The 24092-nt window shown below is 44.3% G+C and overlaps 1 protein-coding gene across 3 annotated transcripts in view; it reads right to left on the reverse strand.

Annotated features, from left to right (window-relative positions):
• Positions 1-18239, reverse strand: part of STYXL2 (serine/threonine/tyrosine interacting like 2) — a 30345-nt gene extending 12106 nt beyond the window's left edge. The window contains exons 1-6 of one of the 3 annotated variants that reach the window (XR_010996080.1): positions 17544-18239; positions 14704-14798; positions 13624-13855; positions 12645-12862; positions 7580-10685; positions 7378-7484 (exon numbers count right to left, since the gene is read on the reverse strand). Coding sequence is in view for 1 of the 3 variants with exons in the window: in XM_068180510.1 (XP_068036611.1) it covers positions 7849-10685; positions 12645-12862; positions 13624-13855; positions 14704-14798; positions 17544-18055 (3894 nt within the window). In the remaining 2 variants the exon portion in view is untranslated. Of the gene's footprint in view, positions 1-2344; positions 10686-12644; positions 12863-13623; positions 13856-14703; positions 14799-17543 lie in introns of those variants that run through there. The other 2 variants (XR_010996079.1, XM_068180510.1) reach the window with 2 other exon arrangements.
• Between the last annotated feature and the right edge of the window lie 5853 nt (positions 18240-24092).

The following is a 24092-nucleotide window of genomic DNA, read 5'->3' on the forward strand; positions in this document are numbered from 1 at the left end:
CCCTTGCTCTGCCAGTGATAGCCAAAACTCCTTCCCCTAGCCCCGTCCTTCACACTTCCACAAGCAATACAGAGAGAAGCCAGTACAAAGCCAGGTCAAGATGATAAGAACAAAGCCTTGAAGGCTGCTTTTAGATACCAGTTTTACTTCGACAGAGGAGGAAATTTTCAAAGAGGTGAACTCTTTCTGTCTCTCTCGCAGGCAGGAGTCTCCTGGGAGAAGAAGAAAACAGCTTTCATTTTAGCGAGTCATGATATTTATGGCCCTTTTATGGGTTTTGTTTGAAAATATAAAAGTAGATGGACTTAAATCTGTTTCAAAAGAAAGGAGATAGGAAGGGGAGAGACAGAGCATATGAAGGGCACGTGGGTCTGAATCATCTGCCCACGTTCAAAAGGAAATCAAACACCTTCTTTGTTTTAATATGGACCTCTTCTGCCACTCATGAGGATAATATCTGACCTTATCTAGCACAGACCCTTTTATCCCTAATGACATACAAATTTTTTATGTACACTACCACCAAGAACACTCACCTTGGAATGAAACATGACAAGTATTAAATTATGCAACTGCAGCACCATGCAACAGTTCAGGTGAGATTGCTTCCAGGAAGCAGACTTTCAGATCACATCTCCTGCAGAACTGAAAGCTTTATACTCTATTCCTGAGGGGCAACTGTCAGCTTCTGCTTGCTCACATACCAGTCTCATGTGGGCTTTTATCCATCCTATTTGTGGTGTCTGTTCAGCAACTGAGGTTGCACCTTTTTGAGGGCCTCCTGTTTTTCATAAGTGGAATCTCCTCTGACCCTTTGCCTCTAGGCAATATTTTTGATCCAATTCACAGACTGAGGAGCACATGCCTCGACATTATTGAGGGAGGGAAGTTTAAGTTGAAGAACTGGGGTTTGCTTTTAGTTTTGAACGTAGTTAGGCCTGTGGTCATTTTATGTGCTTTGGGAATGAACCTCCATAGGTTGTGACAGCTACTGGGATATTTCTATGAGCAAAATGTACAAAGCTCCCCATTAATTGGCAGTTTCATAAAAGGTATGGCAGTTTCATAAAGCTCTCCTCTCAAGCAAGGAGGGAGAAATGTTCTGCCCAACTAATGGATGACTTCTGACTGGATCTGAGTTCAGCATGGAGTCATTGCAAAGATCAAATTGCTGGGATGGTCCATGAAGACAGAGCAGTCATACTGTGGTTACTGCCAGCTGCATCTTTCTTTAATATGGTGCCCCGCAATAATCAAATGGAGAGATCACAAATAGGCAAATCTTTAAAATTAGGGAAGAGGTGCCCTGAAGTGTACAGCTGTAAAAAGTTTTAACAAGTTCTCGCCACCATTGTTATTTTCATGTATCACTCAGAAACCTGAAAATACTCTTAAGACATTAAGCTGCATGTTGATGCTGTTGACAGCTGGGTGATGCTACAAAAATTACAGTTCCTTTAAATGTTTCTGTCTTCTAATTAGTATTACCTAAGTCTTGTTTCAGTTTTATGCCCACACACATGCCCTCCTGACTGAGTTATCCTTTCTGTCATGGTTACTTGTGCAGAGTCCTTGGTAAGTTTGAATCAGGTTTTAAGATTTATTGATCTAGCCTTGTCCATTCTGTGGTGTGTTCTTTGATTTAATTTAATGACCATAAAGCATTCAGGCATGTTGGCATGAAGGGTGCACTGGAAAAAAATAAGTGATTGATTGATTGACTGATTGATTGATTGATTATGTAGAGACAACGTTCTCTTCATAGTTAACAATGAAGCTAGTTTTCTGTTACACACATTTGTGTCTTCCTGGGCAAACATATCTTAACTAAAAGCAAACTGCTCTACTACCTGCAGATATGAATCAGATGTGGAAGCAGTTATGCTCTTGTGTAAGGATTAAAATTGTCTGTTTTAAAGATACATGCAAATAAAAATGAAATGCAATCCAGAGGGGAAGGTTCAAAGCACAAACAGGATGTCCCTTCTCCAGCTCTCTAAGACAGTTTTCACATCACCACACTTGGATAGTCCTGGGAAGAACTGAATTCATATTGTTGCCTGCTTTTATAAGTCACAAATAATCTTTTCTCTTTATATCTGTGTGTGTTTTTGTGTGTGTGTGCACCCTGTAGCAGATGTACAGCAGTCACAGGAAAACACCAAGCTCAGAAGCGACTGAGTGGTTGTAACAGGAGGATAGATAGAAACAACATGAAATCAGCTCCTGAATATGTTGAAATGTACCGAAGAACAAAAGGCAGACGAAGCAAAAAAAAAAAAAAACAAACCAAAAAAACCCCAAAAACCCAACAGAAAACAAAACCAACCACAATGACAGGGTGCTCATTCAAGCAGATTTTACTTGTATTGGCAATACACAAGCTAAATACATGCACTTTGAACCTTTCTCAATTTATTACATGAAATACAGGGTGACAAATATTATTGGCATTTAAATTATTACTTCTGGGCAAATAAGTTAGAACCTTGCTGGAATGACCAGGGCAATCCACATACCATTTAGACCTGTGCTCTCACGTCTCTAGAGAACAGTTTATTTGTTACGCATACTTCCCATTCTGGAAGTTTTCTTCACAATTAGAACAGCCAGAGATCTGACCCACTTTCATTTTTCTACATGACAAGTGAAATTCCAGAGAATAGGTAGGTAGCTCTCAAAGAGATTTTGCTGGATTATGTGAATATGCAGTGTCTGTTTCCAAGCCCTAGACTATATTAATCGCATGCTTTCAGTACCTTTGTTGGATTGTCTATAAATTTAGGAAGGTCATGGATATTGTGTTTTCACATTATAATGTCTATACTGAATGCATTCCAGCTACACCCTTTAAGGAATGGCAGGCAATGCAACATAACCTCCCCAAATAAAACTTTTTGTCTCATAATTCACCTAGCTCTTCACCACAGCTAATGTGTAAGCATTTCTGAAGGAGCTGTAAAGGAAGGAAATGGTGCTAAACTCCTTTTAAAATTATCCAGTCTAAGCTAGTGCTGCACGCAATAAGTCACATTGTCCTGAAATTCCTAGATGGGGGAAATGGGCCATGGCCCCACAGCTATCAGTATTACGAAGCAAAATGCAGCTCTTACCGTAGGAATAACATGTTTCTGGCACATTTCTGCTTCCTTCAAACTTGCTGGTACCACACTGAATTCCCAACCCAGCACCGATGTCATTTTATCATCGGTGTCCCACCAATGTCTCTCACTCTTTCCATTTCTCCCAGTCCCCTTCACATTTCTCACAGACCTGTAACTTCTTTTTATCTCCTTTCTTCCCACAGATGTTGCCTCTTCCCTTTTCCCAGACACTGATACATCTAAACAAATGAGTATTTTGCATTGGCCTCTTTGGCTTACATTTGTACCATCCTGTCTCTGACCACTGTAGGTCCCATTCTCAATTTGCCTATTGTCTTCAGATCCCCTTTTGAACATTAATCTCCTAGCTCTCTGACTTTCATCACTTTCTTATTTCTTACTTCAAGCAGATCAACATCAAATGGGTTTCTCTCTCATCTATCCCTCCTTAACTTCTTTGCTTCCCACATCCTCTGAGCTTCTACCTTGTTCAAAGGACGTTAAGGAAACAGAGAAGTAGAAATGGGAGGATGGCTATGGAAAAAAGCAAGAATTAATGTGACAGAGAGACTGAGAACTAAGATGGCAGATGAAATTCAAGGCTAATAAATGTAAAACATTACAAATAAGAAAACTTAACATATAAAATGATGACCTCAGAGCTGCCCATTGCCATCCAACAGGATCTGGTGTATATAATAAATAGTTCTACGAAAACATCACTCTGGTGTTCAGCAACAGCCAAAGAAACATGCAGACTGTTAGGAGTCAATAGGGAAGGAACAGAAAAGGGAAAAAAGGTCAATATGCCATGGGATAAATCCATGCCACACCTGCACCCTGGATACTGCATGAGGATTTGGTCCCTCATCTCAAACATGACAAAGCAAAACTAGAAAGGGTTCAGAGAAGAATGGCCAGGACAATGAAGAGACATGGGGCAGGCCCTATATGAAGAATATCTCAGGTGAAAAACCAGAGAATTAAGGATGGGACAGAACGACTGAAGTGGGGGGTAAAATCTCGTGGGACATGTAGATACTAAACAGATACTACATTGGCATTGAAGGCTAGTGGGCAGAGGATTCAGAACAGGCAGAAAGAAGATGGCTTAGTGTTTTGTGTACAGTAACTTGTGGGACTTCTTGCTACAAGAGGTCACAGAGGCTAGTGGGTATGAGGCTATAGTGGGTATAAGGCTATAGTGGTTATAACTCAAAAATTACTAGGCACTTCCATAGGAGGAAAACCTATTAAGGGCTATTAAATACAAAAATATCACACCTGGCTTAGGAAGTCCTTGAGTTGCAAATGATTAGAAGCTGGAAGATCATGCTGGGGAAATAACACTTTTATCACTGTATATATTCTTCCCTAGGTATTCGCTGTTGTTCTCTATCAGAGACAGGATATTGAGCCAGATGGACCTTTGGTCTGACCCCATACACCCTTTCTTATGTTCTTGTGTTTATATTCTTAACTGACCGTAAGGATGCTTCTTTCACTTTCACCTTCCACTATACAATGCCAAAAAACCCCTCCTCCCTACAGCAGCAAACTGAGAGGGAGAAAAAATATCAGTCCCAGCACATCTTTGCTGAAAAATCCTTCCTAGATAAATTTGGGTACTTATTTCTCTTTTAATCTACTGTCAGACTGGTGTCATTGCTGAAAAACCATTCACTCTGCAGCTCTGGTCACCTGAAACAATCTGTGCAGACCTCTCCCCTTTCAGCAATTCCTTATCTCCTTCTAAATTCTCATCTTAAAACCTGACTTTCTAGCCTGCCTTCAACCCCTCCATTTCTGTCTCTCCTGGTTATTGGTCTTATGACTGAATGCTTTAATATTTTCACCATGCAAGGTCTTTATGTCACTGTTTCATGTAATTTATACCTGTGAGCTGGAGCCTTTCCCATCTTGCTTTCAAGCACTGGCCATATACTGCATGGAGTCCAAAATGATCCCCACCCCCTTATTGCTTTGGGGGTTTGGCTTTATTAACAAGGATATAAGCAATAAGAAAATAAAGTTCAGCTATTTCTAAGGCTTCTCCCTCATGGCTGCTCAGCCAGCATCTTAGATGGCCTCTCCCCAGCAAACCATTTTTATCTCCCTTTTACACAAGTGAACTAATAAGCCACCTACCTCAATGAGTCAGCAGAACCCACTTAACCCTTTCTCACAAGGGTCAAAACTCACTATCAGGACGGTCTGGCTCAGACTTTTTACAGAACCATATTCTGCCCCTGGTCTTGAATAATTTATTTCTGCAGCAGACCTAGATTAGTGTTTAAATCAAAATGCTGCCCAAACAAAGGCTGTGCTGTACAGTGCAAAATGAAACCAATTACTACATCATCTACTGCTCGTCTTTTACAGCGCGAGATGCCCCCTACTGTACTGCAGAGGACAGGCTTGTCTGCTGGGAACATCCAGGCACAGAAAGCAGGAGAGGGATTTTTCAGAGGGAATCAGCCTATGATAAAAAAGGAAATTCAGTGCCAGAAGTTATTGCACACTTCCACTTTGATCCATCAAAACTTAAGACCTTTTCTAGGATGAAATTAAAGCAAGCTCCAAATATGTCTATGCAGAGCTGTTTTCTGTGGAGCAACTTTACCAGGGATGAAGGAAAGAGGAGAATGCCTATCCTAACACGCACTGCAGAAATGCAATATAAATTCTCAGAATGTGGCTCAAGGCCTGGAATTTCACTACTTTAAAAATAACAACTGACAGAAATATGCAGAATTATATATGTATTATATATTATTTTATAGTGGAAGAGCATTATAAACCATAGAGCATCTCTGCATGCCTGAAACATTAGCACAACCATGTTCCTTATGTATTTCAGAAATGTAATCTGAGTTTACTAAAAAAACCCCCAAAATTCCAAAACAACCCACACAAGTAAGTGATTTCTCTTATTTTTTCTACCTTTGTTACTGGTTAATCACCTGATTGTGAGACTCCATTCACCTGACAATAAGTAGCTATCATTTACCCCAGTCCTGGCTGTCAGAAAGAATCACCTTTATCTTCAGAGAAGCAGGGATAATGTCTGATCAGTGAGTTACAGTTGAGAGAAATGATTCTAAGTTTAGGAAAATTGCCAGCTGCATTTTGTTATCAGTAACCATTATTTAGATAGCATTGCTGATGTGTGGAGCACCATACAGACAGGGACAAAGAGCAGACCCTTGCCCTGTGGAGCTTGCTGTCTGCATTACATAATTAAAATAGGGAGAGGTACTAGCATAATGGTAATGGTGAGCTCTAAGCATCACAGTGGGAGGGAAAAGAGATTACAAGAAAAAGACAAACTTCCTGTGAAAGAGCACTACTGCATCATCCCTCCATTGTTGTTTTAGATTCAGCTCTGCCAGAGGGCTTTGTTGGTTCAAAATACAGTCTGTACAGAAGAAGGAACTGATAATTCCAGAGTCAAAGTCAGTAGAAACCGGCCTATGTGCTTATAAGAGAGAGGTGGAGGGTGTTGACTGGTGAGGGTTGGGTGCTGTGGTGTGGAAAGACACACAGGTGATGCTGTGGCAAGCTGGTGGGTTGTGTCAGACAAGTTCACAAGGCTCTGCAGGGCATGGAAAGACCCGAGGCTCTTAACCTGGAGTACTCAGTTACCATGGAGGCTGGACTTCTTCCTGTGTGGCTCAGGATACAAAGAACACATTAACTGTAAGGTGCCATTTGAACCTACCACCGCCTCCTAAAAACAAGCTTCCAGGTGCCACCTTCACAGACACACAATTTCTCCTTAGGTGCACGATGCCTTACACCTACAATTTTATTATGAGGTCAGTTCGTGTATTGCTCCTCTTTTTCAAGGCAATCATGTTGAAAATTAATCTGACTATAAACACAAAAGCACCGACTTAGCTGAGCTGCATACATAAACCAAAGTGAAGTCAATACTCAGAAACCCAGCCTACATTAGCACTAATCCTAACTCTATCTCTTTAACTACGTCAAAAAATGATTTTTGGATGGCTGTTCATATTACTGCGTTTTTCCTTTGTTGACCTGAAGTTATTAGGAGAAACCAACCATACTGGAGCAGAGATGACTCCATCTAATAGAAAACAATGAATACATTCATTACTGCACTGAACTTCTAAACAGGAGGCATCTTCTTTTTTCTAGTATTCCACTTTGCTTCTGCTACTTAGTAAAGTAAAACAGAACATGTATTTCCCTGAACTGTCTTATTTCTGTAGACATTCAGAAGGCTGGTGCAGAAAATGGAGCCTACCTGGTAATATCTTCTCAGTCGTATAAGGTAAAACTGATTAAGAGAAAAACATTCTTTAAGTTCCTAGAAAAGGCTGTTGGCTTCTTCCATTTATGATCAAAAAGATCCTAGAAAAAACATGTCCAGTCTTTAATGACACAAGGAAATTGAAATAACCAAAATGGGATGTGATTGGTCTTTTGACTTGAGGTGTCACCGTTACCTGCTTTTGCTGCTGAAACATCGTCTGACTCCTAATGGCTTCTAACATTGTGTTCCTACCTACATTGATCATTTAATACCAGCATCTTCTTTCCGACAAACCACAAACACTTGCAGAACTTGACCTCTTCCCTTCATCGCTTTTGATTAAGAAGAGAACTATCTGCAGGAAATGCCCTACAAGCCACAAAGGATTATCAAAAATATAATGATGAGTGAGTGATTCAGGGACTCTGTAGCTCTGCTTGTGTTCCTGTAGTCTGATCTTGGTCACTCTTCCCTTCTCCGCTGGAGCTTTGCTGTAGTTTCTTCTAGTCGGCTTCTCCAAGCAGCAATAATGGCATCATCATCCATCTCTTCTTCCTCTTCTTTACGTGTGCTTCGCCTGTACTGAGAGACCTGTCTAGATGCAAACCTTTCTTCACTTTGCTCCACTTTTGCCTCCTTCTTTCCATCCTCTTCAGACTTTGAAAAGCTCTGGGTGAACTTTCTCTTTGCTCCACATTCTGACACGTCTGACCTGGCCTCCTCTTCACATGCCTCCACATGATGAGCTCTAACTCGGCTCTGTGTAGATGGTTCAGGGGATTCAGAGTCAAAGGGTGGTTCAGGTGACTGTCTGAAAACATGCAGCTCTGGGCTGTTTCCTCTGGAACTTGTCTCACTGACCCTGGACCTTGTGAATTTGTACATCTTTTTGTCCTCTTTTGCAGAAGCAGAGGAAAATCTTGACATGGTTCTCAGTGAATCTCCTGTTGACTCATAGGAAGAACAGCTATCTTGCTCTTTTCTTTGGGATCTGCAGAATCTGTAACTGGATGTCTCAGAATCCATCTGTCTAACTTTGGAGGATCTGCTGTATTTCTCTCTAGCTTTCTCAGTCTGATCATAATATGATGGTGGTTCTCTTTCTGCTTTCAGGCCATTGAGCCACTTGGTAATATCAGTATCTACCTCTGACTTCGGTGCACCTGAGGTTGCATGTTGACTGGACAGATCAAAGACTGCATCAGTTCTGTCAAAATCTGCCTGCAAGGGATGCCTGTGGCTGTTTGTTGTACTCTCTCTGTCATCTTCTGTTTCATTTTCCTCTGCTTTGGTCACCTTTTTTTTGAATAAAGTGCTGCGTTTATTGTCTCTGATCACCTTTTCAATTTGATAGTCTGACATTTTTTCTCTCATTTCCATTTGCATCTCCTTCTCCTTCCTCCTGAGTTTCTTTAGGTCAACATCATCAACAAAGAGGCTGTACAGTGGTTTGCTTGTCTGGGTCATCTTCATGTTTGAAGTAGCCCCTTCTGTCCTTGCGCTCACGGAGGTGTTGCAAGACAGCACAGACTGAGACTCAGCCCTGCGCAGGTCCTGCTGGTGGAGCTGAGAGGCAGCGAGGGATGAGCCACTCTGAGCACTGAGAAGAGAAGCCTTGTCATCATCTGCACGCCTGCCAAGGTCTCCTGACAGGGAGGCCATGGCGGACGATGGTCGGGACAGCATCAGGATCTCATTTTGCTTTTGAGCAATGGTTTCACTGACCACGTTAGCGATCCAGTTCTGAATGCTTGCCATGGATATTGTGTCACCTGGGCCAACTGGGAGATTGGGAAGGGGTATATTTGGCATTTGCAGCTGCATTGCTCCAGTACAACTCCTGGCCTGTGACAAAGATGAATGATTTGTCTGCATGCTCAGGGCAGAAGCTGCATCGTCAGCACCGCTTGCAGAAGGTGCTGAAGGCCAGAAAGCTGACAGGGGAATACTCCCACTCATTGTACTCTCTGTCTCCCAGCTGCACATGGACTGGCTTTCTTCTAAAATTTTCTTTGAACGTTCAAGGAGCTCTACACGCCTCTGCTTCTTTTTAGCTGAAGCAGAATCCTCAGTTTTGGCAAATTCCACAAATTCCTCCTTGCTGCTTTCACTGCCCACCTTCTTCTGCCGCTTCATTTTCCAAGCCTGGTAAGCAGTCAGATCAATATCTGACAAACTCTTCCCTTGTGTTTCCTCCTGACCTGCCTGGCTGCCATCCTCTGCTGGAGATGGTGCAGATGATGGTTCTAAATCCTTCTTGTGAAAGCCAAACTGGATCCTCTTGACCTTCCACCTTTCTAGAGGAGTCAACTTGTCCTTGTTCTTTTGGCAGAAATTGTAGAAGGAGCTACAGGAGGAGTCTGAAAACACACTCTCCTCATCCACATCTCTCTCCTTTCTTCCCGTTTCTGGGGACTGTCTCTCCCCACAGGTTTTATTCCTAGAATGATACCTCTGAGCAGCTTCTTTTTCAATCTCCAGAAGCCTCTGATTCCACATATCCCAAGTGCTCTCAGAAGACGTAGAGCCTGTGCGGCTCCTCCTCATCCTGCTAAAACTACTGGCTTCCAGCTGTTTTTTTAGGGTTCGAATCTCAAAACTGCTCACACTCTCAACATCACTAAATTCACCTGATGGGTAAGGTCTTCCTCCCATGCTGCATTCACCATCCTCCTCCCTGGCTGTACCCGCCATCTGGTATTTCTCATTTCTGCGCTGCCAATCATGGATCCTCCATTCCACATCCTCATCCGATTGCTCCTCTTCCTGATCCAGATGCTTTGGAGATGTTCTTCTTTCATGGTGAACTCCTGCTTCCTTTTCAGATAGGCCTTGTTTCCTCCTCCATTCCTTATACAATTGTTCCTCTTCCTCCTCAGTGATCAGGGTGGAGTGTTTGGAAACCCAGCTAGTTTTTTCCACTGATGAAGAGCTCATAAAACTACCCAGAATGCTGCTGGTGTCCTCTTCTTCTACTGTGATGGAGTGAGCTTTGGCTCCCTTGATGCTCCCTGAGTCCCCAGCTCCAGACAGCTGTGAAGAAGTCCCTGCGTAGGCAAGAGGACTTTGGCTTGGAGTCACATCCTCATCTCCAGAATGCTCCAGCTCTCGCTCCTCCAACAGCTGCTCATTGAGCTCCCGCAGCTGCTTCAGGAAGCCGTCGTTGGGGTAGATGGCACGTTTCTTCCTCAGGGTCATCAGAGCCTCCAGAATGGTCATGTGGTGGTAGATCATCAGGTAGGCAGCCACCAGCACAGCTGAGCGGCTGATCCCCATCTCACTGCTGACAAGGATTCTGCCTACAAATAGTGAATATGAAAGGCATCAGCTATTTCCAATAACAGACAGGATGCTCTGGTATGTAGCACAAAAGCATTCTCTGCATAGTGTTAAAAACTACACCAATTATATGTTTCAGTGACTGAAACCAACACTAAATATTCACTAGCTTTACCTTAATAAAAATCTGGATACATATGAATAAAAAGCACATTAGTTTCAAAAACTGTGGGCAGGCACATTTCCAAACAATCTAAATAGTATTTGTATTTTCGCCTGTACACTTCACTTACTCAAATAGTCAAAAAGCTTATAATAGGTATTAGAAAGGCAAGTGAGATATTCTTGACTTGCTGGCTGACATAGGGTCAGACATTTAAGCTTTCCATGCTTGTTTCTCAATATGTAAAAAGTGAGATGTTAGTATTAGCCTTCAGGAAAGTATTCGGAGGAGAAGCAAGTAACTTATTTTTTCTATAAGAGACATTATAGGACTTAATAACAATATTATGTTAATTTAATTGCATTTTTGCCAGAATCTAGATCAGTTTTGAAGGTACCCTGAAACAATTACATTGAAGACTGACTGGAGGCCAAAGTCCTGTTATAGCTTAAAAAACCAGAACCAAGCAACTATCAGAAAAGAGCTGATTTTGACTCTGACAAACTGATCCAGATGCTTCAAACTACTGGGACCCATTGTCCTGCACCAGTAACTGTATGAGCAAGAATCAAAACTGAGGATCTGCTTTATTTTATAGCATTTACTACCTCTTGCAGAAAACCAAGCTTTGGCACAGACAAATTGTTTGGAGTTTACTTGTATGGCAAATTACAGCTAAAGAAAAGCTTGTAAATACGAAGAGAGTGTAAATGAGGCTTTGCTAGCTTGCAAGCAACTGAAATTACTGTTTCTAAATGTGTGATAAACTCCAGTTTAATCAATCTGTTTGCACTGAAACTTAATGAAGCCAATTGAAGCACCATCTTTCTAACTGCTGATATGTTACCACAAGAGGTTTACCTAATGAACCTCTTCCTACAAATCCTGAAATCTCTTTAATACCTTACCATCAAAAGTCTTGGTTGCCTTCCAAGAGTTTTACCAGCCAGCTAAGCCAATCTAAAAGCTCACCAAGACGGGGAGATCTCCTTCCTTTCATTTCTTCCAAGGCTCGTCTGCTTTGGTGCATCCTCTTTGTGTTGTTGAGCTATTAAAACTGGCTGCATGTTCCTTGCATACTAAAAAAACTTTACACCTTTCTTACTGTCACTACTGCTAGGAGGTAATCTGTTGCTTCTCTACAGAAATTAGATTAATTGACAATTTATATGAAGAATATCAGTGATATCACAGACCCTGGTGCTTCTTTCAATACTGAAGTGCAAAAAGATATTTCTAACTGTCCACTGAATTTGCAACAAAATGACCAGTGTGCACTGGAGGTCCACAGAATAACAGTTGCCATGGAATTGAAGTCCAGCAAATCCAGCAGCAGCCTGGGTGTAGACACCCAGAGGTTCAACTCAGCCACTTGGATTGTTCTAGTAAATCAGCCTGGCTTTTTGCATCATGGCGAAACTGAAACGTGCAGAGTACAGGAATATATCTATATATCTATACATATATATATAAAGAGAGTATTATAGAATATCAATATTTTTAGAAAATGTATTAGAGCAGGGATTCTACTCTTTGCTATAGTCAGGTTCTTTCAAATCAGCTGCAGGAGCTGACTTGCAGCCACTTTGAACCTGAAGCCATGGGGCTGCTGGGCTGCCTCCCCTTACCAGTTTGCTCCCTCCTGTTTTGAATGAGACCGGGCAGAAACGAGCAGGAGGTGTTCACTGTCATGTAGAGGGCAAAGGCTCTGCCTTCTACCCGACTACAAATGTGGCATATCAGCTGTTTATCAGAGTAAGGTTTCTCCCTGTTAATTCCCAAGCAACCTGGAACCACTTCAATCTTCTCCTCTTACCTCTGTAAGTCAGCAGGGCTTCATCAAGGAACTCTGCAGCTGGGCGGAAGTGTTTGGAGATATCTGTATCTGGAAAGTCATCCACTTCAATGCCCAGGTACTGGATATTGAGACCATTGTAGAAACTTGGACCTGTGTAGACACCTGTGCCATGAGCTGCATTCAGGACATGGGTGATGCCTAGTCTCTTCAAACGGCTTTTGTTCACTGCAACACTTCTGCAGGAAAGGAAAAAACATGTTAGATATCAGTGCTCCTATTTTAGGTGGGGAAAAAAGCTGCATGCTACAAAGTCTACATAATTCTCAGTCCATGTTACTCATTCAGCATGAGGCACCACTTAGACCTTAATGTCCTTCGAGAGTTCTACAGGTATTTCTTTCCAATACTCCCTGGGAAAAGAAAACAAGAAGCCTGCATTCACCTGTAGAACCATTTGCTCTGTTTCCACTCCAGCTTGGTTTGAAACTCATACTGCCATCCTAGGTTCAGGCTATGTATTTATTTATCAATTTTTATCACTCCATAATTGATGCTTTACTCTATATCCCCTTCTAATTCTGTCTGTTCACTTACACAGGTATCTCAGACAGCTGAACCATGGTAAAGGAGACCTAATCACGTTTACTTGACGTTTGCTTTGGCATTACCTTTTAAACTCCCTTTTATATAACAAAGACTTTAGTTCCAATTTTAGGTCCTAAATTCCAATCAGAACTGTGGAATTTGGGCTTATTTGTCTTTTCTTCTCTTAAACTGTTGAAGCATCTAAACAGCATAGGAAAGCTGCTGATTCTATTCCAGAAGTATTTACTTTCCAGTGCATAGAGATTTCTATGAGCACAGTCTGAAAAACACTTTAGGGCTCTCTAGGGATGCAAGGTATTAGATGCATGTAATACATGTTATGTCTTCAATGGTTCCATTTGACCCTTTACTGGGAATCTCATGCAACTTGATGACAGAAGCTGACACTCACTTTTCTGCTATGAAGACATTAGGCCAGACTTCATCCACAGCGTCCCTGGGGGTCTCCAGCCTGTCCTTCACAAGTGCCCTCTGCAAGTCCATCACACACGGCGTGTTAAACAAGCTGGTGTCATCAATCTTTTCCTTAACTCGGTTGTACAGGTCTTCCACCATCAGCTGCTGCGCAGACTCCAACATCCTGGGACACACTGAGTCTACCCTGACGTCCTTTGTCTTCAGCTCTGGAATAAACTGACATGGTAACTAAAAGCACGCAAACACAATGCAAATGTATGAGCTATCATTACTTGTGCCTGGGACAAGCCTTGTGGCTTTTCTTCCCCAGAAATATCACCCTGTTCTGTTTGCAATGTGGGCAGGTACATGCTCACCTAGGAACTGCCTCAGGGTAATTAGCAACGAGAAGGGCAAATTGCACTCAGCCCCACACTGGCCAAAGGCCTGGGAGTTAAAGGCACCTTTATTCCAGGCCCAGAAGAATGCAGCTGCTGCCTACGCCTTCCTGAAGAGGGGAAGTGGAGAGGGAGCTGCTGAGCTCTTCTCCCTGGTATCCAGTGATCAGACATGTGGGAATGGTCCAAAACTGAGCTGGAGAGATTGAGACTGGACATTGAGAAGCACTTTATCTCTGAGAGAGTGGTCAAACACTGGAACAGGCTTCCTAGGGAGATGGTTAATGCCCCATCCCTGACAGTGTTTAAGAGGTGTTGGACAGTGCCTTAATAATATGATTTAACTTTTGGTCAGCCATGATAGTTGGACTTAGATGATCACATATATCCTTTAATCTGAAATACTCCATTTTGCTCTGTTCTATTCCATTCTACTCTAATTTAGTTTGTTGCAGCAAACAACCAGCACTCAAAATTTACCCCTGCAGTACACAAATCTGCCACAGATTCATTGCACAGCTTCAAAGGAAGTCACCAAACCTTTCTGTAAGTTGTTATTTCTTTCTCTACTTCAGATGGAGTTTTCTCAAAAAGGCTTTTTTATCATTTAGGATCTGTAGATGAGAAAGGCAAAACAAGTGCAACTTCAGGTCTCTGTAACTTACATAGTCTCTTACCTTCACTGATGATTTGTTTGGCAGCCACAGCAGATGACAGATGGATTGGCTCCATGAAGATACTCTCTGTGTCAGTGTCTGATACCACTGAATACCTGCCAACCAACCACACTGCCAGTTAGGCTTCCACTGGGATCCCATCCCCAGGACTTTAGCCCTCTTCACCCATTCCAGAGGGGAACAGCAGGGAACTGGAGCAGAGAGGATTCTTTGATTGTAGAAGGGAAGTCCCAGCTCTTCTCCCACATCTCATTCCCACCCCAATCTCTAGCATGGCACTACAGGCTTCACAGATGCCTTGGCATCCAGTGTTTGCAGGATGTAGACAGGTGCCATGGGGAGAAGCTGCAGTGGGCTGGGAGTGCAATCAAATTGCCTGGTGGAGGAGTTTATGGGTAGAGAAGATCAGTGTCTGCTTTGAAACTGGGAGGGGGATGGATCACAAGAAATAGTCTCACAGGTAACTGCCACTTAGACAGACAGACATAAACATGATTCTAACTAGAATTTATGGAGTAATTCAAAACAGATTGTACTAGAAAACTGTTGGGTTTTCTTTCTGCCAGGTAACTGCCTGCAAGCATCCTTTGAGCTACCACAAGCTGCAGTGCAAGCACTGAGATTGAAGCCCGTGAATCTCTCCCTCAGTACTTTGTACCTTGGGCACTTCAGAGCATGAGCCTGTGGTCAGTCTCTCCACTTGCTCAGTGTTGTGTAACTGTGGTCAGAAACCACTATGACACCCACAAACACCTTTGAAGTGAGTTATTTAACATAGTGCAATATATTTTTGTTAAGCAAAAAAGGCCACAGCCTTTAAAACAAGCATATTTCCCTCTGGATCCACCTATACAGTCCAAGAAAATTCAGTCTCTCAGTTAGACCATCTTAACAAAATATTTTGCAAAGCTTTATCCCTGATCTATACCCTCTACACTGCCTTCCAAATAGATGGTACGAATCACTAGGACAAGTCTGCTGCCATCACAGAAGCTCTCTGGCAATACAAGGCCTGCAGATTTGCAATACACTGTTTGTTTTTGTTTAATTAAATCAGGAGAGGGAGGGTGATTAATATGCAGTCAGGGTGTCTGGAGAGCTGAACTGCTTTCAGGCTCCAGAATCAAAACAGAGGGCACAGCCATCAGAAACCACTTAACACGCTCATCCAGGTAATTTAGTTGAGTTTCCAGCACTTGTCAATCGTGACTGAAAGTAATCCTTTCCTAGTTCTTCCAAGGAGTTTATGAGATGAGCAAGGGGAGTCTCAGCCTCATTTACAGGAGCTGACACAAATTTGCAGCTATGCCCCGCCTTCGATTCCTTTTGCTGTAATGTTTGCCTCCAAGCTCAATAAAAAGGTAACAGCTGGCAATAATCTGCCACCATAGCCTCAACACATTTTACCTGTAGCTGCCCTGAGCACCTGTGAAACACAGATCTGCCCAAGCTTGGGTCTTTCAAGGACCCTCTTCTGGCTGGGAAGGATCTTGCCATTTTCATCACTGTGTTTTGCCACTGACAGGAAGAAAAAAAGGGGGGGAAAAGGAGAAGGGAAGGGAAGGGAAGGGAAGGGAAGGGAAGGGAAGGGAAGGGAAGGGAAGGGAAGGGAAGGGAAGGGAAGGGAAGGGAAGGGAAGGGAAGGGAAGGGAAGGGAAGGGAAGGGAAGGGAAGGGAAGGGAAGGGAAGGGAAGGGAAGGGAAGGGAAGGGAAGGGAAGGCAAGGCAAGGCAAGGCAAGGCAAGGCAAGGCAAGGCAAGGCAAGGCAAGGCAAGGCAAGGCAAGGCAAGGCAAGGCAAGGCAAGGCAAGGCAAGGCAAGGCAAGGCAAGGCAAGGCAAGGCAAGGCAAGGCAAGGCAAGGCAAGGCAAGGCAAGGCAAGGCAAGGCAAGGGAAGGGAAGGGAAGGGAAGGGAAGGGAAGGGAATAAACTGGAGAGGTGTTTCTGTTCATTTTGAGTGACCGATGAGCAGCAGGAGAGAGCTCAAGACATAATTTTACAATACATAATGTTACAATATATAATGTTACTTTATGTGAGCACAGTGATCTTCCCAAACAATTTTGAAATACATATGGTTAAATGAAATAGGTATTCAATTTTTCTGCAGTGTCCCACAGTTAGCAGGAAACCTTTCATAACCTCCTACTTGTTGAGGGACACTGGGGAAGGTTCCTTTCAAACTCTATCCCTACTCCTTGCTTTCAGCTAAAGCATCTCAAAGGTTACAGAAAGCCCTGCAGAGCATTTTACTTTAGGAAAAGAGAACAAAGGGGTGTATTTTTACTTGTATTAGGAGAAAACACATCTAATCATCCTTGTTTTGCTTGAGGTAACTCAATTTCTGCTTGTGCTGTGACAGCCTCCTGTTCAGTGCCTGAAGCCTGTAACTGAAGTTGGTTCCAAATCAGACCCAAATACCAAGACCTTTGGTCTTTCTGGGGCTGGCAAAGCCTAATATCAACATTCAATAAATCCACAAGTCCTTATAATGGACATAAAGATGAAGCTGAATTTGCAAAGAGTTGAAATTGGATCAGAAGTTTCAGTATAGGGGTATGAGAGGGTGAGACAGGGAAGAGGATACCACCAGCCCACAGTAATCCTTCCTGCAGTTTATCCCTGCTGTGCACTCTCCCAGCAGGGTGGATTAATTAGTGCAGGAGTCCTGTCTCTGCCGGCTCTGTCTGAGCTGCCACACTGACCCCACCTCAGGGAGGGCAGGGAATCCCCGGGCTCAGCCTGGCCCAAGTGCCAGTGTGGAGGAGAGGAAGGAAGGGAAGCAGGGAAGGGCAGCAGCTGCCACGTGCTGCCAGGAGCCGTGGCAGTGCCTGTGGACTCACCGGCTGGGCGAGGGGCTGCGCAGGTAATGGGCCTGCACGGCCTTCACGTCCGGGCCCTCCTCCTCCTCCTCCTCCCTGGGCACTGCCGGCTCGCTGTCCGAATCTCTGCCGCTGGCCATGGCGGCTGCTGGGGATCCGCTACAAGGAGCAGGGCAGCAGGGAGAGCCATTACACAGGGCTGCACAGGAGGCCATTCCCCGGCTCTGGGGCACAAGTGGCAGGGGGGTACAGCAGAAGGGCCTCCCACACTTTGCTCCTGTGAGGAGCCCTTTCCACAGGGGCTGCACTGGCTCCTCTTCCAGACCACCTGCCATTCCCAGGGCCTCATGCAGTTCCCTGGCTGCTGCCCAGGGAGTGCCAATGCTCTTTTGCCTGTGAGTAAGGGAGCTGGAAGGCCAGGAAGGAAGGGGTGGCAGGGCAGAAACTCTATACTCGCCTGACCGTGCATGGTGGCTGGAAGGAGCTGTACACAGCCAGAGCCGGGCTGGAAGGAGGGCCGGGGCAAGAAACATGAGACCTTGTGTCCCCAAAATGAAATGCTCCTAAAGCTTAAGGCCAAAGGAGCTTGAAGGCTTGGGACTTTGTCCTTGTAATCCTTTGTGTGGAGGCTGCTGTTCTCACCCTGGGTGTGGGAGAGCGAGGGCACCACAGCTCAGCTATGAACGTGGAAACACAGCAGCCAACACTCGCCCTGGCCCAGGCAGAGGGACTCTAGCCTCGGTGCCACAAGAGCCAGCGGCAGCTCCCACGGACCCGGCAGCCAGGCTCAGGCTGGAGGATGGCGGCCGCGTGGTCACTCACGGGGCAGCGAGCAGGGAGAAGAGTGAGCAAGGAAAGGGAACTTACCCCTGTGCCTGATGGCTCCACTGGGGGTCCCTGCTGGTGGCACAGCAAAGGAGTCCACTGAAGACAGCAAGGAACGTACCGGGGGGGAAAGCAACCAGCTGCCCCCCTCTCACTCTCTCTACCGCTTCTGCATCGAGGGGCAGGACAACTGTTGGCACCAAACCTTTATCAGCTATCTAAATATAGCTGTCCTGACACTGGCTGCTGGATTGCACGGGGAAGGAATTCAGTGCCTCACAGACAGCAGCTGGTCAAGCACTTAACTCCTTCCCTGCTGTGGGTTGGATCCTCATTTCTCAGTTGCAGGAAAGAGTCCAGAGCCAGTGAGGCTGGACCTCGCCTGCAGAGAGCCTCCAGGCAAGGGGGATCCCACCAGGCACAAACTGAAATGCAGGTATGACCTCTGATATCCTTGGGAAATGCGGTGCAGGCTGAACCCACTCCAACCTAATGGAAAGTAAGCTACCTGTCAACTACCTGGATTTCTGTATTGACTTTGGCATGGTCCTACACAACAGTCTTACCTCTAATTTGCAGAGAGGTGGATTTGATTGATGGACTATTTGATGGATAAAGGAGTGGCTGGATGGGATCCAAATACAGTCAATGGCTCAGCATCCCAATGGGGATTGTCAACAAGTGGTGTCCTTCAGGATCCTGCACTGGGACCAGTACTGCTCAGTATCTTTAATATGAGTCACACTCAGGAATTCCACAGAGGACACCAGGCTGAGTGGTGCCCTGCATTCAGCAGGGGCAGGAATGCCATACACAGGAGAAGTGGGCCCATGTGTACCTCACAAAATTCAACAGGGCCAAGTGCAAGATCCTACATTTGGGTTGGGGCAGTCCTCAATATCAGTACAGGCTGGGGATGAATGGATCCAGACCAGCCTGGAGGAGAGGGATTTGGGAGTATTGGTGTGTGAACAATTGGATGTGACCCAGCTGCACCTGCAGCCCATAATGCCAGCCATATGCATCAGAAGTGCATCAGAAGTGTGACCAGCAGGTCAGGGGAGGGGATTGTCCCACTCTGCTCCTGTGAAACCCCACCTGGAGTACAACATTCAGCTCTGGAGCCCCTAGCACAAAACACAGACCTCTTGAAGAGGGTCCACAGGAGGGCTAAAAGTTGATCAGAAGGCTGGAACATTTCTATGGAGAAAGGCTGAGAGAGTCAGGTCTGTTCATCCTGGAGAAGGCTCTAGGGAGACCTTATTGCAGCCTTTCTGTACTTAAAGGGGATTTTGTAACAAAGAGGGAGAGAGACATTTTACCCAGGCCTGTAGTGATGGAACAAAGGGCAGTGAATTTAAACTAAGAAGGTAGATTTAGATAAAATAAAAGGAAGAAATTCTTCATGAGGATGGTGAGGCACTGTAACAGATTTCCCAGAGAAGTTCTGGATGCCCCATCCCTCAAGTGTCCAAGGCCAGGTTGGGTGGGGTGTTGAGAAACCTGGTCTGGTGAAAAATGTTCCTGCTTGTGGCAGGGAGGTTCAACTGGATGATCTTTAAAGGTCTCTTCAGACCCAAATGATTCTGTGGTTCTATGGTTGTAAGACCAGCTGATTTTTGTTCATAGAAGAGCTAGAACTGAGCCACACTGCAGCTTCTCTGATGTCTTTTCAAAAAGGAAGCCTCTAGTTCCCACCTCCTGACCCCTCAGGAACACTCATGGGTCAGGCTGACCCAGGACAGAACCAGATGAAAGTCTGGTTCTGTTTATCTGTACTGGGGGCTCCAGTTGTGTGTCATGCAAAAACATCCCACTGTCAATTCCCTTTGCAAACAAACAAACAAACTAGAAAGGAAGTGGAAAATGAAAGTCACCTACCTCATACCACAGATACCTTTGGTGCTGTATCATGCTGGGCAGGACCTGCACACCCCCTTCCTTCTTGCTTGAGTGCTGCATCCCCGCGTGAGGATGGGAGCTGTGTCTGTAGGGATGCCACATCATGGCAAGGAAGAGCTGGGACACAGCCACTCAAGTCTTGGTGTGCTCACAGCCCAGACTTGTGGTAATGCAGCTACAAGGGTGAGCGAGCAGGGAAAAGAGAAGATGGTATACTGAATTGTGGGTGTCACGGCAAGGGGAGGAAGGGATGGCTAATTATGGGCTTGAAGAGATCCTAACAGTTTCATGCACAAAAAGAGGATGAATTGTGATGATCCTGCAGATGACTCCTCTGAGCAATGCAATTTCTAGCTGCTTCTGCAATGCAGTGACCATGTGTTCTTGTTAATTACTGCTAATTGCGGCAAGAAGTGGTCTCAAGATATTTGCTTATAGACTGCCTTATATTGGAGAACAGAGCTTTCAAAAGACCTAAATGCTTTCAAATGTTGTGGGAGCACTTATACCACTGGCATCCAATAAAAACAGATGCTTTTAAAAGTCATTGAGCTGCTTCTGAAAATCCTATTTCTGAATCTTCAGGATACAAGTGCAGCCAAGGATGGTGAAGGCCCTGCCATGTCCACTGCAACCCCTCAGATGCAGAGATGTCGAGAGGACCCTGTAGGTTACAGACTTGTGGAGACTACTCAAAGCAGGCAGCCTAGCAGCTGCTCCTCACTGCTGGCCACAGGTTGTTGGGTTTTGGGATCAAGGTCACCATACAGAGCAGAGGCAGGGATGACAGAAATCTTTGCTAATGACTGTACGTGCAAACATAGCAAAAAGAGCTGTAAGTGGTTGGGCATCTGTCACTGGTGATTAATGTATTCATTCATAGATGAACCTGAACTGAACACAAACAGATGCTGTCCTCTTAAGAGGGAAAGGTGGGATCTTGATGTTGCTCCTCCTCTTTACTGGCAGAAGTTGCAAAGATTTATAGTGTTAGCATGCTGCTACCTATGCATATTCCTCATTGGCTTTCACAGGCAGGTCTTATCAGAGTGTGTATTTTTGTCAACACAATGAAATCACCCTGGTTTCATTCTAAAGCTTTTCATGTCCATGGCAGTTTTGTTTAAATAACATAATAATATCCCCTAAAAATCCTATATATCAGCAAAAAGATTCCCCAGAGCTGCAGCCATCAGCAAAAATAATACTTCAAAGGTGTGCATTGCCCACAGGTGAGGGATGAAGAAGCTGATATTGAAAGCTTTGGCAGTGTTGCTGGTACCTATGGCAGCTCTTTTAGCTGTGGTGCCAATGCTTGTGAGCTCTGGCAGCTCCTGCTAGACAGGGAAAGAAAATCAACCCAGAAACAAATAAAAAATCTCTTAAAATTGCCCACATTAAAGCAGTCTGCTCCTGAGACCCCCAATGAAAGTTGTCAGGGAAAAGTGACAGGATAAAAGTGCCTAAATATCTTTCCCAATCTAGGCTTTAATAACTAAAAAAAGCTAAAAATATAGAGCATCTAAAACAAGCATCTTAATATCAGATTTATATAAGTATCAGGTGCTGAAGCATATGCTCTCCACGATACCTAGGAAACCAGTCTTAGCCAAGTCTCCAAAACAAAAGAATTTAATCCATCTCAGTGCCAACTTACTTACTTGTGATGCATCAGAGTGGCTGACAGAGGAGGGTAAAAATCTCCCCACCAGTGAATCACTTTCATGCCAACATGAGATGAAGCAGTCTCTGTGACTACTCACTCTACCATATTTCCCTGTCTGCCTGGCTGCACAAAAGGTGAGACCCATCACGTTGTGAAACCACAGATTCTTGGAATGGAAGACAAGTACTAATGCCTAAGAGGTACCATTTAGATTTCTCTCTTATCCCAGCAGATTTGGATTACTGATTTTTATGACATTGAAAGAACTTCCCATCTTTAAGATTGCCAGCTGTCCATCAAATTCAACTGAAATCAGTCAAGTGGGTTTTGAAGTTACTGGGAAGAAGGGAGGAAAGAGAGGTTGTATAAAGGATCCTGTGAAGAAGATAACAGCAAGTTGACCAAGCTGGTTTTAATCATTGCACTTTACTAACTTCCTCTGGTTATGTGAAGCTGTTATATGAAGAACTAACACTGGAAGTGTGGGCAGATGGTGTACAGTGATAGCATTTCTGTCACTACCTCTGTTCATCAGACTCAAAATATTAAATGGGAGCAAAATCAAAAGTGGAAGCTGCATGTCTCTTTCTGCAGTCTTTAATGGAGGTAAACACTTAAGAAACTCATCCTTGTGAGGAACCTCATCCTTGTGGGCTCCAAAGACAAGAGACTACTGAGCTTGCTCCAGATTTGTTTACACCTCAAGTAATTTACAGTTAACATTTTGAGGTTAGTTAACAAACTGTTTTTGGAAAATGTCTCCCCTTCTCTTTGCAGGTTCCTTGCCATCTCCTGCAGATGGTCAAAGATGAGACACAACAGGATGAATTTTCCTACTGGCTGTCCTCTTTTGGAATAGTCCTGAAGGATAAAGTTTCTGTACTTTTATGTGCTTTATTTTGCTTTGTGCTAACAGTCTGAAGAGAACTGAGGTTATGCATAAAGCACAGAAGTACAGATAGATGGTCCTTACTATCAGAGGGATTGGATTTCCAGTCACTCCTAAATTTCCTTGTCTTGGAGGTATTTTGAACAACTGCCATATAGACCAAAAGGCAAATCTTCAGCATGGCTTCTGGCAGATTTACCACACAAGCCTGAAGTCAGCACAAGAGCAAGATACTGATCTGCTTTACTGCACTAAACACAGGTATCCAGTGTAGACAACTACTTTTGAGCAAGCCTCCTTCAAAATCCTCAACAAAGTTCATCAATAATATACTGCATTATATGATTAATTTAATCTCAAAATGATGTCTAAGAACATGATGTCCCCTTCTAGATGCCTGAAATGATCACTCACACCATAAAATCGACTTTGTCCCTCAAATGGCTAGAAATAGAGCATAGATGACTATCCCACATGGACACATCCCTTGCTGCCTAGTGGCAGTGAAGTGTTTAGAAGACACACTGCCCTCAGTTAAACCTAATGCCAGATGTTTGCATCAGCTGCCATCAGTCCCCCTTTTACTCTTCAGTCAATTATAGCAGCGGTTCTTTGTGATTTCCAAATGCCCACCCAGAGCATTTGAGCAGTGTTGGCTGTGCAGTGCCCATGCCTCGACAGACCTGTCAGCAGAGTGCTGCAAGCCACGGGCCGGGTGATCTATCCAGCCTTCTGCAGCAGAGAGGGAGAAGAACCTTTGGTACCTGTGGCTGCTGTGCAAGCCACACACTGGGCAGTGGAACAGTGGCCATGAGAGAGTAAGAACCTGGCTGAGATGCATCTCACTTATATTTGCATAACCCATTAATCATCCAACTCCCATAAACTCCGTATTTGTATGAGTCTTTAGAGTAAATGGAGTTTGGCCCCTCAGGTCCTTAAAGCCTGGATGTGGGCTGCAGCCTGCATTGTGAAACACTTTAATAACTTTTAACTCTGTTCCTTAATAAATATTTAAGACAAATGAGGTTTATCCTCCCCTAGTTGCCTGTCATCACATGCATGACTTCAGCTGCACTGCACACTCCACCCCCAGTCCCACCACACCCTTCCCTTGCTCCACGCACCTGCATGTTGAGAGAAAAGGGGAAAGGCCATTTAATTGTGGGAGAAAGTTCACAACTTGGGAAGGAGCTCACAAGTTTACAGAGAGCAGTAAGTGATGTCAAAGCCTACTGGTGATACGGCTTGTCATTCTGGATGGGGGGGAGGGGCAGGCTGGGGAAGA

Source organism: Anomalospiza imberbis, chromosome 2 (genome assembly GCF_031753505.1).
Source record: "Anomalospiza imberbis isolate Cuckoo-Finch-1a 21T00152 chromosome 2, ASM3175350v1, whole genome shotgun sequence".
Classification (NCBI taxonomy): Eukaryota; Metazoa; Chordata; class Aves; order Passeriformes; family Viduidae; genus Anomalospiza; species Anomalospiza imberbis.